The 17,842-nt window shown below is 51.6% G+C and overlaps 1 protein-coding gene across 4 annotated transcripts in view; it reads right to left on the bottom strand.

Moving 5' to 3' along the window:
• Myh14 (myosin heavy chain 14) overlaps window positions 1-17,842 on the bottom strand; it is a 73,654-nt gene that overhangs the window by 39,542 nt on the left and 16,270 nt on the right. For 3 of the 4 annotated variants that reach the window (XM_074058020.1, XM_074058024.1, XM_074058022.1), the window contains exons 3-11: window positions 13,873-14,029; window positions 11,332-11,359; window positions 11,102-11,204; window positions 10,792-10,815; window positions 9,710-9,802; window positions 9,356-9,419; window positions 8,236-8,334; window positions 7,395-7,535; window positions 474-569 (exon numbers count right to left, since the gene is read on the bottom strand). In XM_074058020.1, coding sequence (XP_073914121.1) covers window positions 474-569; window positions 7,395-7,535; window positions 8,236-8,334; window positions 9,356-9,419; window positions 9,710-9,802; window positions 10,792-10,815; window positions 11,102-11,204; window positions 11,332-11,359; window positions 13,873-14,029 — 805 coding nt within the window. The remainder of the gene's footprint in view (window positions 1-473; window positions 570-7,394; window positions 7,536-8,235; window positions 8,335-9,355; window positions 9,420-9,709; window positions 9,803-10,791; window positions 10,816-11,101; window positions 11,205-11,331; window positions 11,360-13,872; window positions 14,030-17,842) is intronic. The other variant, XM_074058021.1, reaches the window with a different exon arrangement.

Below are 17,842 nucleotides of genomic sequence, written 5' to 3'. Positions count from 1 at the left end.
GAGACATCAAAATAGCATGAGGAGGATTTCACTCTCTTGTCCAAACAACTGCACTTGCTAATTTTGTTTTTTAGGTAGGACTGGGATTTGAACTCAGGGCTTTGCACTTGCAAAGCAGATGCTCTACCACTTGACCTGCGCCTCCAGTCCATTGTGCTCTGGTTATTCTGGAGATGCAGTTCTCGAGAACTATTTGCCAGAGCTGGCCTCAAACCTCACTCCTCCCCATCTCAGCTTCCCAAGTAGCTGGGATTATAGGCATGAGCTACATGCACCTGGTTCAATATTCCATTGAAGAAACAAAAATGGAAATGGCTGTTCTCCTCCTCCTTAGTCTTCTCTTCCCTCCTTTCCACCCCCTCACTCCTCCTCCTCCCGCCCCCGTTGGAGTGAGACATGTTCCTGGCAAAGGGCAGGAAGCCAGCGAGGTCCTGGTAGCAGGGAGCAGGTAGGGACGGGGACACTGGTGGTACCTGTGTTGTCAGGCATGGTGGCTTGATCTGTGTTTCTCTCACTCCTGAGCACGATGTTGCCAAACTGAAGGACAGCGGACACCGTCCGAAGCATGGCTGTGGGTGACAAGGCATAAGGTCACATTCCAGGCCCTGGTGCACCATCCTTTGCTGTTTTGGGGGGTTTTTTTTCCTCTTTTGGCAGTACTGGGGTTTGAACTCAGGGTCTCATGCTTGCTAGGCAGGTGCTCTACCACTTGAGCCACACCTCCAGTCCTATTCTGGCTTATTTTGCATGCAAAGTTTGCATTATCACTGGGCACTGTTTGCTTCGTCAGGATCTGTCCCAGAAATCAATGCCTGCAAGATTAAAAAGGATTGAGTAGCCAGGCATGGTGGTGCACTCCTATAATCCCAGCAACTGGGAGCCTGAGGCAGCAGGAGGGCAAGTTCCAGGCCAGCCTGAGCTGCATAGTAAGACCCAGTCTCAAACGAAAAGTAAAAAAAGAAAGAAAAATGACTTAGAGAACTAGATGAAGATGGTCTATATGATATAAAATGTTTTCTTTTTCCTTCTTTTTTTTTTTAAGTGGTACTGTAGTTTGAACTCAGGGCCTCGAGGTTGGGAGGCGGAGGCTCTACCATTTGAGCCACGCCCCAGAAAGGTCTTTAAAACATTGAATGGAAAATGCAAGGTGCACTGAGGGGTAAACAGCATAGTGCTATCCACGTAGGAAGGGAGAAAAGACTGAGAAGGTACAGTCCGTTCTCAGGACTCGAGCTAGTTACAGGAGTACTGAATTGGTGAATGTGACCCATTGCCTCTGGTGCGCATATAGGAGCGGGGTCCGGGGAGCCTCTGACTGTCACATTTTTATCAACCGATCAACACATCACCTGTGTTATGCGTGCTTCTCTTTAAAGACCCTTTATTTAAGCTGAGCATGGTGGTGTCCGCCTGTAATCCCAGCCCTTGGGAGGCGGAGGAAGAAGGATCACAAGTTCAAGGCTAGCCTGGGCTACATAGTGAGACCCTATTTCAAAAGTAAAGAAGACTCTTATTTAACATTTTACACTGCTGCTTCCTGCACCTGGAGCTCAGTGCTCTGAACAATGCTGTTTCTTGTGAACGCAGCACAGCGCCCTACCTCTTGTGAACACGAGGGGGCGCTCCAGCGCCGCCGTGCCCGGGGACATTTCACCCCGTAACACCAGTGACCAAAAGTAAATAAAATAAAATAATAAAAAGTAAAAGGAGGGGCTGGCGGAGTGGCTCAAGTGGTAGAGCGCCTTCCTAGCAAGTTTGAACTCTAGTACTGAAAACACACACACACACACACACGTGCTCCTTGGGAGGCAGAGGCAGGAGGATCGAGAGTTCGAGACCAGCCCAGGCAAATATTGTGAGACTTTGTCTCAGAAACAATCCAGGTGGCCCACGCCTATCATCTGTTACTCAAGAGGCCGAGGTCGGGAGGATCACAGCCCGAGGCCACCCTAGGCGACAAATGTGAGGCCCTCTCTAAAAAATAACTAAAGCAAAAAAAAAAAAAAAAAAGGGCTGGGGGCCCTAGTAAGTGCCACCCCAGGTCCCATAGGACCTCTGAGTACAGAATGGTCGGTAATTCTTGCCAGCAATCTGCAGCTGTTTTCTGTATAAACACAGAAGTGTTTGGGTTGAAAACGAACTGAATTTCCCCAGGAAGACCGCTGTTGGTTTTTTCAGAACTTTATCAAGGACTGGTCACCACTTCAGAATGTCCCCATGTCCTCTGACGACAGAGCACTGGAGTCGGGATGTGACCCGCCTGGCTGTGTTTGTGTTTGTGCTGTGTCATGGCAACGCCCATGGTCATTCTAGAATGCCTGTCACTGCTTACCCAGTGACAGGGACACTGACTTATTTTCACGTTTCGTTTCCCCTGTGCCATCCCCTGTTCCTATAAAAATAATAAACCATATTAAATCTAATCAGAATTGTCACTACAAATCTCCCCAACGTATAATGAATACCCTAATAAAAAATTTATAATAATAAAAAAATTCAACTTTTACAACCACTCAACAAGGTGGCGATCCCCATTTTACAGCTGGGGAAACTGAGGCACATAATCAGCATACGCAAGATGACACAGCTCAAAAGCTGGCAGAGCTGATTCAACCTGGGGCCTTTGGTGCTTTCAGCAGCAAACCATCCCCTGCCCTTCACTGAGCATGAATTTTGAATGTAAGACTGCATAGCTGGCTGGGCCTTGTGGCTCGTGCCTATAATCCCAACTACTCAGGAAGCAGAGACAAGAGGATTGCTCTCCCAGGCCAGCTTGAGCAAAAATGCAAGATCCTATCTGAAAAATTACCTAAAGCAAAAAGGACTGGGGGAGTGGCTCAAGTGGTATAGTGCCTGCCGAGCAAGTGCAAGGCCCTGAGTTCAAACCCCAGAACTGAAAAAAAAAAAAAAAAGTACACAGCACATACAGAAAAGGGCACAAAAATCACAGATGTCTGGTTCAATGGAAGCTGCCACCTCCCTGGCCACCTCCCTGAGTAGGGACCAACCCACAAACACAGACAGCGGCAGAAGCCTGGTGACCAAACCACAGATGGTCTGGTCAGAGTGAGGACTGCACTGGAGACACTGCGGCAAGTGCTGGTGACATGGAGTGTCCCCATGAGAAAGTCCCCACTGGATGCTTGGTACCGTTGTGTGTTTGTGTGTGTTTTTGCTATGCACAGCACAAAGCTGACTGGGTGAGAGGTGTGTGTGGAGTGAGAGGCGAGGGCTGGCGCACCTGCTGCCCACTCCTGCCAAAATCATGACACTGAATCCGATCCCGAGGAAACACACCCAAACTGAGATAAAACGACTCAGTAATCTCCAAAAGTGTCAAGGTCATGAATGATAAGGACAGACGCAGGAACAGGTCCAGACTGAAGGAGCGTAGAGAGAGGTGATATTTAAATGCAGCACAAAATCCCCAACTGGGGAAGAATGTGTGTGTGCGGAACTAAAAAAAAAAATTCTTTTCTGGCTGGGCATGGTGGCTCATACCTGTAATCCCAGCTTCTCAGGAGGCAGAGATGGGAGGATCAAGGTTTGAGGCCAGCCTGAACAGAAAGTGAGACCCCATCTTAATCAATAAGCTAGGCATGGTGAAGCCTGCCTGTCATTCCACTATCAGGAAGTGTAGATCTGAGGCCAGATCAGGCAAAAAGTGCAAGACTATTTCAAAAATAAATACAGCAAAAAAAATTGTTCTTGGCATAAAGGACGTTGCTGCGAAAGCTGGTGTAAGGCCCGTGGATTAAGTAACAGGGCTGTGCGGTCCTTAGCCCCCTGGTGGCGTTCTGCATGGTGGCCGTGGAGGACACCCTTAGACCACGTGCTAATGGGATAATGGTTCCAAGCATGTCCACTTCCCACTCCCTGAGACCTGGGGCTGTGACCTCACTGGGCAAATGGGACTTCGCAGGAGTGATAAATGACATCTGATCCCGGATTACTGGGGTGGCCCTAACTTCCACTGCAAAGGTGGGCAGGGGGTCTCACAAACAGTGAAGACCCTGTCCGCAGAGGTGAAGCGTCTTTTGAAGATGGATGGAGGAGGCAGGCACAGTGGTTCACACCAGTAATCCCAGCCACTCTGGAAGTGGAGGTAAGAGAATGAACTCCAAGGCTGGGCTGGGTAAAAGTGTGAGACCCTGTCTGAAAAATAAGCTAAAGTAGCTGGGCGCTGGTGGCTCACGCCTGTAATCCTAGCTACCTAGGAGGCAGAGATCAGAAGGATCATGATTCAAAGGCAGCCCAGGCAGATAGCTGTTGAGACCCTATTTCAAAAAAATCCATCACAAATAGGGCTGGCAGAGTGGCTCAATGTGAAGGCCCTGAGTTCAAGTCCCAGTACCACCCAAAAAAAAAAAGAAAAAAAAAGCCTAAGATCTGGTCACATGTGAGCGCAAGGTTATTGGTGGAGGTTTTTGGGGGACGGGGTCTGTCTGAAAGGAATTGCAAGAAAGACCCAGTGCTCTGCTCAAAGTGGAAGCATGATGCAGCCCCAAAAAAGACTGAGGTTTCTTTATATGCATCAAAGAACTGTGGTCGAAACCACTTCGTGGGGCGCATCTGGAGGCAGCAGCGGGGCTAACCTGCTAGTTTCCATATATGGAAGTTCTAGGGCAGAGGGGAGGCCGGGGTTAGAGGCCTGCTGGAACAACCGACATCTGGGAACTTTTTTATCTCTTTCCAGGCAGTGAGGAATAGTTTGATAGTTTCATCACCAGCATGGGGAACATCAGCCCTCGCGCTGAAGAACGTCTCCCTTTATAGAAAGACAGCACAGTCGGCCCTGTGTCTTCACCTGGGTGCGCTCAGCCAGCCCTGGATGGAAAATACTAGAAAAAAAACCCCCAAAAACTGCAACTGCACTGAATGTGCTCCGACTTTTTCCTCGTTGCTATTCCCTGAGCAACACTGAGAAATAAATAAGCATTTACATTGCATTAACTTTTTTTTTTATTGGACTGGGATTTGAACACAGGGCTTCACGCTTGCAAAGCAGGCGCTCTAATGCTTGAACCACTCCTCCAGTCCATTTTGCTCTGGTTATTTTGGAAACGGGGTCATTTGAACAATTTGCCCATCTGGCCTCCAACCATGATCCTCCCATCTCAGCCTCTCAAGGAACTGGGATTACAGGTGTGAGTACCAGTGCCTGGCTTATGCGAACTATTATAAGTCATCTAGGAACGAGTTAAAGTATGGTAGGACGCACATAGATTATGACTTTTTCTTTTTTTCTTTCCTTCTTTCTTCCTTCCTTCATGTCTCCTCTCCCTCTCCCTCTCCCTCTCCCTCTCCCTTCCCCCTCCCCCTTCCCCTCTTTTTGTGGTACTGGGGATGGAATCCAAGGCCTTCTGCATACTACAGAAACACTCTACCACCCAAGCCCCGTCCCCAGCCCTTTGGTTTTTGAGGCAGGGTCCCCCTAACTTTGCTTAGCCTAGGCTGGTACTGAAGTATCGAACTTCCCGCCTCCGCCTTCCAGTATCTGGGATTACAGGTGTGAACCACCATGCTTGACACCTTTTCTTATGTATCTAAAATATTTCTGTGAGAAGGGAGGGAAACTGAAGCCAGTGGCTGGTGGAGACTCTCAGTGTGACCTTTGGCCATGTTCAGGTTGTGTCTATCAAAGGCATATGTTACTCCAAAAGTATGGTTTTCTTCTTCCCCCCACATTTCTTTCTGAAATGCAGAAATTAGAACTGTTGTGTGCATCTGTGACACAGCAGGGCAGTGGCGAGAAGGTCACATGGGCTGACTGATGGGTGTCAGGAGGCCAGGCAGGACCATGGGCACAGTCTGAATTTGTTTGCCAGCTGCCGAGCTGCCAGCCAGGAAAGCTGGGGAATTACACAACCAGCATTGGGAAATCTGGCTGGAGGAACCCACCCAAGACTCTGTGTCAACAGCACAAACACACACAAAGAGTTTGGCCACTTGCAGCCTGGGTACACAACCAAGCAGACACTCCATTCCTGGCATTCCTGATTCAACCCTGGAGCCAACAATAGCTCAGGGGCCTCCTAGGGCACCTCGGACCAGAGGACAGTTAGAGCCGTTGGCCCCAGCTCAGCCCTGGAAACACCCGAGGGTCTCTCTTTGAAGGCCTGATTAAAAGAACTACAGTCTACCCAACATGACCAAGTGTGGTGGCTCATGCTTGTAATCCCAGCTACTCAGGAGGCAGAGAGCAGGAAGATTGAGATTCGAAGCCAACCTGGGCAAATAGTTCACAAGACTCTATCTTGAAAATACCCAGTGCAAAAAAAGGGCTGGTGGAGTGGTTCCATGTATAAACCCTGAGTTCAAACTCCAGTACCCCCCCCAAAAAAAAGATGAGGTCACAGGGCAGGCCCTGACTCCAGTGTGAGCAGTGTCCTTATCAAAAGGAGATTTGGAGAGACAGGTCTGGTAGTGTATGCCTGTAATCCCAGGTATGTGGGAGGAGGAGGTAGGAAGATCAAAGTCTGAGGCTGACCCCAGACAAAAACAGGAGACCCTATTTGAAAAATAACTAAAGTAGAAAGGGTTGGGGGTGAGGCTCAGTGGTAGAGCACCTGCCCAGCAAATGCAAGGCCCTGAGTTCAAAACCCAGTACCATCAAAAAAAAAAAAAAAAAAGGTGGGAGGAGTGGATTTTGACACAGACACAGACAGGAAGAATGCCACATGAACACCAAGGCAGAGATCAGGTGATCTACACACCAAGGAATGCCGGAGATAGCCAGCTGCCGCCCAGGGCAGGAAGAGGAGACCCAGCAAACAAACCAGCCCTGACCCAGCCCTGATCCTAGCTGCCAGAAACAGACAAGACACCATTGTCAATACCCTTGATCCCTTTTTCCCCAGCAGGGGGCGCTAAGCTGAGCAATCAACACCAGCCATGGCCACCAGGACTACCCAGAGTGACTGTGCCGGGGGGCCTGGGTCTTCCCCAGACCCTAGCCAGACCTCCTTCCTGCCCCCAGCGTCTTCCACTCCAGAGTGCCCTTCCACAACCTCCAGGGGGTCTTTCTGCTCCCAAAGTTGACCTCATCCTGCCCCTACCCTCCTCGCCCCCACACACGCCACCCTCCACTCCCGGCCCTCCCAATCTTCCCCAGTGGCCCCAGGGCCAAAGTCTCTGCACTCCACCTGCCTTGACAGCTCCATCTCCTTGGCCTTGGCACACTAGACTGAAGTCTCTCCAGAAGTTTGAATCTCTCCAATGTGACACATTTTCCCTGCCTCAGGACCTTTCCACAGACACAGACGGTTCCCTCTTTCCCTGCTGTGGCCCCCTTGCCTGCACACAGCAGGCACTTAAAAAATGCTTGACCCCATAGGAGAAGTCATGAATGGCTGTGTCTCCAACTGCCTTTGTCAGGCTAGGGGCTCACTCACAGGTGATCTCCTCAGGAGTGAACCCCAGCACCCGCAGGGACTCCAAGGTCTCCTGGAACAGCTCCCGCTCCTGGCCTGGTGAGGACGATGGCCCATTGGTCAGGAATCTGTACTGGGAGCAGGGCTCCAGGAGGAGGTCAGCTGTGGGGGAAGGAGACAGGGTCAAGATTAAGGGCCAGTAAGGCATCAGATCCACCGATGGTGACCCTGGGACCAGCCCCTCGCCATGTGTTGCATGGGAGAGAGTGAGAAGGGCCAGGTGTGAACCAGACGCTTAGCACATGATCCAGTTCCATTTTCTCCTTTCGATCAAGTTAGCAGAGGCCAGCACCAGGGTACATGGGATTTCAGAAGCCACAGAGAGCAGGCACCAAGCAACCAGAAGGAGGCTGAATAAGCAGGAGCCGAGGCGCCATCGTGGACAGGAGCAACAGGCACTTCAGCAGCAGAGGCAGGAGCAGGGGACAGGATGGAGTCAGAGCCACAGCAGCACAAGGGGCAGGAGCCAAGAGGCAGGACACAGTAGGACTGTCAGACAGCACAATGGATCCGGAGTCGCCACGGGGCCCCAGCTGAGTGAGCAGAAGCCACCAGGAACAGGAGCACAGAGAACAGAGCCTGGCGTCAGGAGTGAGCATGGCAGAGCCATGGAGCCACGTGACCAAGGGGGAGCTGGAACCAGAGGGCAGCAGAATGCAGGGAAGCCAGGCGACCACAGCACCAGGTGACACAGCCAAAGTAGTGGCCTCCACTTCCTTCCTTCCTCCCCGTGGTGCAGAGATGCTAGGGTTCCCAGGGTTGCCCACCCAGGCGGGCATGCAGGGAGGGGAACAAGGCTGACCTTTTAGTTGCTCACTAGCACCTCCTAGCAGCTGGTAAAAGATGTGAAAGCTGCACTCGTCCTTGGCCTGGCGGATGGCCCGCGACTTCTCCAGCAGGTCTTGAGGGGGAGAGAGTCAAGGAGACAAGCAGAGACGAGGGAAACCCACCCAGGTCCCTCAACCAAGTCAAGCTACGACAGGGACACACCTATCCCGTGACGCTGTGCTGTTGCTCACACAGCCTAGACACAACTTTGCCACTAACTGATGGGTGCCCTGGAGCGTATCACTTAAGCAATTGTGTCAGTTTTCCACCTGCTCAAAGAGCGTTAAAAAAAAAATAACATATTTCAGCCAGGCATGGAGATTGGGAGGATTGCAGTTTGAGGCCAGTCCAGACAAATAGTTCTCAAGACCTCCATCTCCAAAATAACCAGAGCAAAACGGAGTGAACCCAGGTCATTGCAATCTCCTGACCCACTCTCTCCATGCTCTCTTGGAGGGCTTGTGGTAAATTCTTCTGGACACTGCATGCCACCTGGGCAGGACAGGGTGACCTGTAAGCAGAAGGCCTTTCTTTGCAAGAGGTCTGGAAGGCGGCACTGGGAACCTGGATTTCCAAGGGTCCCCTGGTAGCCCCTAAGTGATGAGAGGGGCTAGCAGGTGTAAACTGTTTGTGTCAGGTTTCCCTGAACACTGGCTGTCTTTCTGGAGCAGGCAGAGGGACCCCGTGGCCACCCCCAAAACAGCCCTGGGTCCTGAGGCTCAGAGCTTCCTGGTGGACATGATCTTGTGTCTAGTTGCTGGAGTGAAGTACGACTGTCTCCTGAGACTCCATTAGGAGAAGCTTCTGGAAGCCAGGCCTAGATTCCTGGCCTCTGCTCCAGCAGCCTTCCCCTTCTGCCCCTGAGTTCTGGTCTCCCCACTGTGGTAAATCGCACCCTGAGGCGTCCTAGTAATCAGGGAGCATCAGCAAGGCTGTGCCAGCCTGGGAAAAGCAGGCGCAGCTGGGCACGCGTGTCCTGTACACGCAGAGGTTCCAGCAGCAGAGCTGGGACCCCATGTCCCATGCCGGGATTCCGAGGGTCTCCCTGAGCAGCCGCCCTGGGCTTGCGACTCCCGAGGGCTGGGGGAGGATACAGGTCTCGATGTTGGCGCCCACGATGTACCCTGCAACGTCGAAGTTGATCCGGATAAACTTGCCCTGGAGGAACGAGGTGAGGGTTTCAGCTGAGGTCCCCTCAGACGCGGAAGTCCCCAACCACACCCTGCCTGGAGCCTGGCTGCTGCTTACTTTCTTTCCCCCTCTATTGGAGTCCATGGAACAGGGAGTCCTCAGCAGGGGCTCCCTGGGAATCCAAGGTCCTGGACCCTTGACGTCTGTCCTCAGAGGCTGGAGGGCAGGACCTCCTCCCTCAGAGCCAGGGATCTAGGTCCCAGCCCTCCTCCCTCAGACCCCTGTCCCTGACACCCAGCCCGGTCCCCAGCACTCACAAATCGGGACGAGTTATCATTCTTTACGGTCTTGGCGTTGCCAAAGGCCTCCAGGATGGGGTTGGCCTGAAGAAGCTGCCTCTCCAGCTCCCCCTGCCGGGCGTGGGAGACAGTGCACCGTGAGGACGCGGAGGGGCGCCCCGCGGGGCCTGTGGGGGGGGGGGGACACCGGACACTTCTTGCATCCGGGTCCTGCCTGTCCATCTACTGTGAGGGGAACGGGAAACATCTCCAAGGCATTGTTAAGTGCAAACCAAACGGAAACAAGTTGCAGAACACTACTTAGAATATGGTCCCATTATTAAAAAACGAATGAAGGAAAAACCACAAAACAAAACTCTTATTTCTACAGGCATATACGCATGCTGTAACCATTGGGAAAAGGTGTGTGAGGATGCACTCCAAACTGTCAACAGTGTAAGCCACAGCTAGAAAGGGGATGGAGGCTGGCAGAGTGGCTCAAATTGGAGAGCACCTGCCTAGCAAGCATGAGGCCCTGAGTTCAAATCCCAGGACCACCAAAAATTTTTTTTTAAAGGGGGGACTGATATGAGGCAAAAGAAATTTCCCTTTGTTGATTCTGTGGTGGTCATAGCCCACGCGTACCTCACATTACTTGTAGAATTTTCAGTTAAGGGGAAAGTCTGTGCCATCTATACGAAGTGCTTCACACTGTCTAGCACATAGTAGGCATTTAATAAATGGTGGGTTCCTTCCCAACCAAGCTGCTCCATGGTAAGTACCTTACCCTGAGTGCATGGACCGCTGTGGGCACCCTGGCTGCATGCACAGTAGGACTGCACAGCAGCCAACACACAGCATGGCTGCCACAATGTTGGGCGGGTCTGGTGTGTGCACATGGTGGGACTGCACTAAACAGCAGCATGGGGCCCGGGTGTGTACACACAGTAAGGATGTCACGGGTGGCTGCATGCACACAGTAAGATTGCATAAGGTGGCAACACAGCCCTAGCGTGCACACAGTAGGTCCACCATAAGTGGCAGTGTGCCCTGGCTGGTATGACCATTCTCGGTCCCTGTCTCCCAGGTGACCAGACAGGAGGGAGTTCTCTGCTACTCACATAAGATATGGTGCTGACGGAGGCCTGAGGAAGTCACAGGACACGAGACATGGGACACGGACCAGGACACAGCACATGGGACATGGAACAAGGACAGACACCCAGGTGAGCTGGCAACGTGGTTGGGGACAGAGGGGCTGGGAATTGGGAGTGTGGAGTGTATGGCCTGAGGGCCACACACCTGGGCTCGAATTCCACTGTACCCCTTCCCAGTGCGTGACCCATGAGGACCCCCCAACATGTGCCTGGGAGGTAAGCAGTTATGGGGGGCTAGCCCTGGTAGTGGCAGAGCCCCAGCAGGGTAGCTTACGGGGACGCCTGGATCCTTTCTGCCTTTTGGCGATGATGCCACATGAGCTAGGTACTGGATGACCTTCTTGGTGTTTTCTGTCTTCCCAGCTCCAGACTCCCCACTATGGGGGACAAGAGGAAACAGGGCAGGTGGGGAATGCAGCAGGGTACGCTCTGGCCTGTCCATTTCAAACAGCGACACCCAGCTGGGACCCCACCACTTCTAGGAAGTCCTCTGGGATAACTCACGTGCAGAGAATTGACTGATCCTCACGGTCTGTAGGGGACAGAAGGGGGACAATGTCACCTGGAAAGGTCTTTCAGGCAGGACCCTCTGGCCCCCTACACCTTTTGAAATTATTCTGCAGAGGTCTTGTTTTGATGCACAACACTCCCAAATTCTAACACTCCACCCCAACTAAATCCCTTGCTTGCTGTGTGACATGGGACAGCAGTTGTCTCTTTCTGAGCCTTGAATGTCTCACCTGCAAAATGGAGACAGCCCCCAACTGAACAGAATATAATTCAACCACCAACCTCAATTTGAGTCCTTACCGTATGCCTATCTGATGTTGGACATCAGAGACGTGACCCAAGAGAGAGGTCCTGAATTCCAGAGTGCAACCCTGGAATACATCACGCCTCTCCCCACCCACCCCACCCTGGCCTGCACTGCCATTCCACCAAGGCACGCTAAGGACTTACTAAGCACAGACACAGGGGTTATGGGAAATTGGCAGGGGGTCTGCTGTCACGAGGCCTCAACTTGTACGTGTGTGGCAGGGGGACAAAACACAGAGAGTAGCACTGAAAAGCCGGGCGTGGCGGTGTGCCTGTAATCCCAGCATTTGGCAGGCAGAGGGGAGGGTCATGAGCTCCAGGCCAGCCTGAGCTACACAGCAAGACCCTGCCTTAAGAAGAGAAAAAGAAGAAAAGGAAAGAAAAGAAACTAATACCAGAAAGTCATTCAGCTCCAAATCCCAACAGAGCTAAGAGCGGGAGAGAGAAACCATGTCACAGGGGAAGCTAGCATGGCTTCTCGGAAGAGGTGAAGTTTCAAACAAGGGAAGAGCATCCCCAGCAGATGGTACAGCCAGAGCAAAGGTCCTGGGGTGCACCTGAACTGGGGTATTTGAGGGACAGAGAGGAGGCCAGTGTGGCTAGGGGGAGGGGACAGACACAGGGGTTTTGAATCAGGGCAGGAAGTCTCTGGGTGGTCTTATGCCCTCAGTAGGACCTCCAAGTGAGCAGCCTGGTTTGGGTGACATGTGGACACAGGTTCACCACCTGGCCACACCTCTGTGACCTTGGGCAAGTCACTGAGTTGCTTTGTGCCTCCATATTCCCATGTAAGAAATGGGAGGGAGGATCCTGCCTGAAAGATCCTCCCATGCCAGGCATAGTGGCTCACGCCTGTAATCCCAGCTACTTGGGAGGCTGAGATCAGGAGGATCTTGGTTACAGGCCAGCCCAGGCAAATAGTTCATGAGACCCCCCCCCCACCATCTCCAAAGTAAACAGAGCAAAATAGACTGGAGGTGTGGCTCAAGGGGTAGAGCTCCTGCTTTGTGAGTGTGAAGCCCTGAGTTCAAATCCCAGTCCAGGCAAAAAAAAAAAGTAACTAAAGTAAAAAGGGGTGGGGGCGTGACTCAAGTGCAGGGCAATTGCCCTGCATGGGGAAGGACCGGGGTTCCAACCAAAGTACCACAAAAAAAGCAAAGAAACAAATTACACCAGATAACCAGACACACTGTTACCACTGCCCAGAGGTACAGGTGTGATGTGAGACAAGAGTCGGTCCAAGAGCCCAGGTCTATCACAGGCTGTAACTCACGCTCCACACACCCCTGAAATTCCCACCCAGCCCGTGTCGGGGGGCCACAAATTCCCAGGCAGTGCTGATGTGGTAAGGGGGTCACACTGGGCTTTCTTCAATATATATACAAAATTATAACATGTAGTAGGAAGACAGCATGCTAAATAAATATTATATAGAAGCATGAATACAAACATACAAAATTTTAAATATTTCATATGAATTTCGGTTGTAAATATTTATTAAAGTAGATGTACAATGAAAATGTAGTAAGAATCATGCATATTATATGTTAATTCTATAATTTTTTCTTTTTTTTTTTTTAGACAGGGTTAGTTCTCCTGCCTCTGCCTTGCAAGTGCTAGGATTACAGCTCTGACTTCTGCAACTTGGTCTACACTGTGATGAGGTACAGCAATTCCTTCAGTGGACACCCTTGTGCAGTGCACAACCTGCCCCGCAGCCGTGTGCTGTCATCTGTCTAAAGGTGTGTATTTAACCCTGTGACAACACAGATCATTCTGAAATTTAACAATAAACTTTGAGCCCGGCCCGGTGGCTCACGCCTGAAATCCTAGTTACTCAGGAGGCAGAGATCAGGAGGATCCCAGCTCGAAGCCAGCCCGGAAAAACAGTTCAAGAGACCCTAGCTTGAAAAAAGCCCATCACAAAAAAGGGCTGGTGGAGTAGCTCAAGGTGTAGGCCCTGAGTTCAAGCCCAGTACTGCAATAAATAAATAAATAAACAAACAAACTCGAGTGAAGGAACAGCTAGGAATGTCTGTCTCTCAGGTAATTTCTTCAGGACCTGACATCACTACTGAGAGCAGGAGTGCCTGACCAGAGAAGATCTAGAGCCTGGCATGGTCCCTGCCAGTCTCCCAAGAAACCTCGCAGTCTGAAGTCCCCCACGAGTCCCCACTGTGAGCCTGGCTCCCTCCACAGAGCTGCCCCGCGGCCACCCCGCACACTCACCCTGCAGCATGCTCCGATATGCTCCCTCCGTCACCGCGTACACGTGGGGCGGCACCTCGTGGCGCTTCTTACCCCGGTACATCTCCACAATGGCCTCCGTGTAGATGGGAAGCTGCTTGTACGGGTTGATGACCACACAGAACAGGCCGGAGTACGTCTACACAGAGCAAGAGCGAAGCAGGCCTCAGTGGTCCTGCGAAGCCAGGGGAGCAGCACAGGGCCGCCAGGTACAGTTGAGCAGGTTGAGCACTGCACCATCTGCATCAGGTCCGTCTACACCATGACCACGTCGATTTGAATGCTTGTTAGGAACATTTTCAAGGTGGATGATAGAAAAGAACCCCCCAAAGTTCACCATGGGACAGAACGGGGCCTTTCCAAGCCTGATACACATAGAAGGGCCATGGGCAAGAAGGTGTTTTTACTGTTCACTCAGTTCTCTGGACTTACAGCATCTGCAGCAAGGAACCTTACAGGAGCCTGTCTGGTCTCCACACTGGGATTACAGGCGTGCACCACCAAGCCTGGCAGTGGCACTACAGTCTTACTGGAAGGAATGCTAAAATAAAGATTGAAGGTGCAAGAAAATAAGTTGTTTTTTTTTCATCCAAGTTTATAGGCCCCTTGAATTCTAGCCACACACCAGCTAGACTGGGATCTGGGCTTTGTTACAGTGTAAGGCCCAGTCAAACTCACAGGAAAGGGACTCAGTATTCTGGAGGCAGTTGGTTAGGTAGCTAAAGAACTAGTTAGCCACTTAGCTAACCCAACCAGACAACTAACCAGCTAAACTAGAACTAGTCAGCTGAACTAGCCACAGACTTAGCTACTTATTGGCTTAGCTGGTTAACTATTTAACCATTAGCTACTTAGCTAGCTAAGTCACTTGCTTAGCTAGTTAGCTGGCTAGCTGGTTGGCAGTTGGCTGCTTTAATCTCCCAGACAAGCCAACCATGGTGGCTCATGCCTGTAATCCCAGCTACTTGGGAGGTTAAGATCAACAAGATCAGGGTTCAAGGCCTGTCCAGGCAAACCACTACTGAGAACCCAGCTCAATTAATAAGCCAGGTGAGCTAGTGCACATCTGTAGGCTCAGCTACATGGGAGGTGTAGGTAGGAGGATCTTGGTCTAAGGTCAGCCAGAGCAAAAATGCAAGATAATATCGCCAAAATAAAGCCAAAAAGGACTAGCAGTGTGGCTCAGTGGTAGAGTGCTTGCCTAGCAAGTGCAAGGCTCTGAGTTCAAACGCCAGTCCCACCAAAAAAAAAGAAAAGAAAGAAAGAAGCTCCCAGACAGCTTGGGCTTCTCTACACGGCAGGGTGTGGCCACAAGCTGGCGGCTCCCAGGTGCCAACCTTCCAACGGCGGGGGTTGGGGGCAGCCCAAAGCTGAACAACCGGTTTGCTGGGTGTCTGCCCTCCAGCTCGCTGCGGAGGGTGGGGCGCCCGGACCACATTCCCTGGGAGGGTATCTCATGGCGGCTGGCGCCCAGTCCCCACTGCCGGCTGGCCGAGGGAGCCCCCTCCCCACGCCACCCCCACGCCACCCCTACACCCGCAGCCTCCAGCTAGCCAGCCAGCCACACCTTGTTCCCAGGACAACACCCATGACAGGGAACCTGAGCCGGTCAATGAGGCCGGGGACCAAGGGGAGAAGCAGGTGCGCCCAGAGGGGGCCGGGGACACCCTGGTCACCAGAGAAGGATCTTGGGGCTCTGAAGACGGACCTGCCCCCCTGGTGGCTTTCCCCAGGTAGAAGGGGCGAGGACACAATCCCTCCTCATGACAAAAGCCCTAGGGATTAAGGAAGATAATGAAAAAAATGCAATCCAAATAAACGCCCAGGCTGCTCATGTTACCTGCCCACTTGGGGGCCACGGGCTTGCTCAGACTTTGAACCCACACCATTCTGGTGTTCCCAACTGTGGATGGCTCTGCACAGTGGCTCACATTCTTTAAGCCTCAGTTTTCAGCTCTGGAAAGTGGGACTTTTAACCCCTGCCACCTTAAAGGGCTTGGAAGGGCAAGGAGGAATCTTTCAGTAGATCACAGAGCAGGGAGGTCCTTAAATGGGTCCCCAGTAAAGGGACTGAGATCCTCAGCAACTCCAGGCCATGCAGGTCCTCAGTGGTAGAGACTGGGCACTCCACCTTCCACTGTGCAAGGCGACTCTCCTTACCATCAGTTAGTCAGTCAACAAACTGTTAGCACCCTTCACACGTTCTAGCTTAGTGGCCTGAGCAAGAAACCTTTCTGAAGGGTGTCACAAGAATGAATAGCACTTCCTGCAAAGGGTGGCTGGGAACCATGCACAAGTTCATGTGGACCTGGAACACTGCATAGGGTCAACGTGATGGTCGTTAACAGCTTCTGTTGGGCTGATAGCCTGCCCTTGCCAAGCTGTGGGAAAGAGCACAGCCTTACGTGGATGCAGGGGGCAACAAGGCCACAGGGGAAGTTTAGAATGCAGGTAGTCACTACGCATGAATGATCACAGCTAGGGCCCACTTTGCTTCCTGTCTGGGCTTCTGGAATTCTCTCTTTCTCTCTCCCTATTTTACTCTGGTTATTTTGGAGATTGGGGGAGGTTTCCAGAACTATTTTCCTGGACTGGCCTTAAAGTGTAATCCTCCTGATCTCAGCCTCCCAAGTAGCTGGGGTTATAGGTGTGAGCCACCGACACTGGTTCTGAACAATCTTCCTAGTGACAAGGACCTAGGGTCTGCATTGGGGCCAGCCTGAGTTCAAGTCGAGCGGAACGGGTTTCTAGCTGTGGGACTTTTTGAAGGCCTGCCCCCTCTCTGAGCCCCTCAGGGCCTCCTCTCAGAGTCCTGGTCTCCAAATGGGAGTCAGACTTCATCCAGATATCCTAATCTTGTGCGTGGTGACCCTGGACCAGGGTGTGGCAAGACTGGGAAACTCCAAGAGTCTAACCTGGTGTTTGTAGCTGGCCAGCTGCTCAGGTTTAAACCCAGGGGCAGTGGGACCCGGGCCCAGGTCACTTAGCATTCCTGAATGTCAACAGTCCCTGGCCAAGAGGTGAGCTGAACCCAGCACTCAGAGTAGCGCCTGGCACATCTTAAGTGCTCAGTAAATATTTGCCAGCCATTGATCTTCATTCTCACTCTGACTGTCAACGCTCTTTGTCTCCCTAACCCTGTTCCTTACATTAATGGAGTTAATCACTCCTTGGCTGCCCAGGAAGCATATTAAATAATAAAATTGTCCAGGCCACACCCCCAGAGGGTGAGATACAGTGTGGACATTTCAAAGAGTTCCCCAGATGAGGCCGTGTGTGAAATCCACTGTGTACCCTGTCTGTTGTAGACGCTGAATACCACGCAGATGTACTATGATGAGCACAGGGGCGTACAGACCAACACATCAAGCTCACTCTCATCAATTCGATCTTACAAGGTCTCACTATGCAACCCAGGCTGGTTGAGATCCTCCTGCCTCAGGCTCCCCAGTGCTGGGATTATAGGCGTGCACCACCATACCTGGTTAGTCCCATTTAATTTTAAAGCCTGGACCCAGACTAACCTGGGCATTTCTCACTGGACAGCCCTGGTCAAGGTAACTTGGCCTCTCTGTGCCTCCATTTCTTCATCTGAAAAATGGGGTCCAAAATGGTTGATAACTATGAATATTTGCTGAGATAACGTATTTTACAGAGCTCAGAAGAGTGCATAGTAAATGCTTAATACATATCAGTCAGCCAGGCATGGTGGCTCACACCTGTAATCCCAGTTATTCAGGAAGCAGAAATCAGGAGGATCAATGTTCAAAGCCAGCCTGGGGCAAAAAGTTAACAAGACTTCATCTGAACAAAAACCTGGGCATGGTAGCAAGTGCCTCTCATCCTAGTTTCTTGGGAGACATAGGAGGATCGAGGTCCAGGCTGGCCAGGCAAAAACTCTAGACCTTACCTGAAAAATAACTAAAGCAAAAAGGGCTGGGGACAGAGCTCA

This window comes from Castor canadensis, chromosome 16 (assembly GCF_047511655.1).
Source record: "Castor canadensis chromosome 16, mCasCan1.hap1v2, whole genome shotgun sequence".
NCBI classification, from domain to species: domain Eukaryota; kingdom Metazoa; phylum Chordata; class Mammalia; order Rodentia; family Castoridae; genus Castor; species Castor canadensis.
The sequence above is the reverse complement of the archived record's forward strand: the minus strand, read 5'-3'. Positions and strand labels throughout refer to the sequence as shown.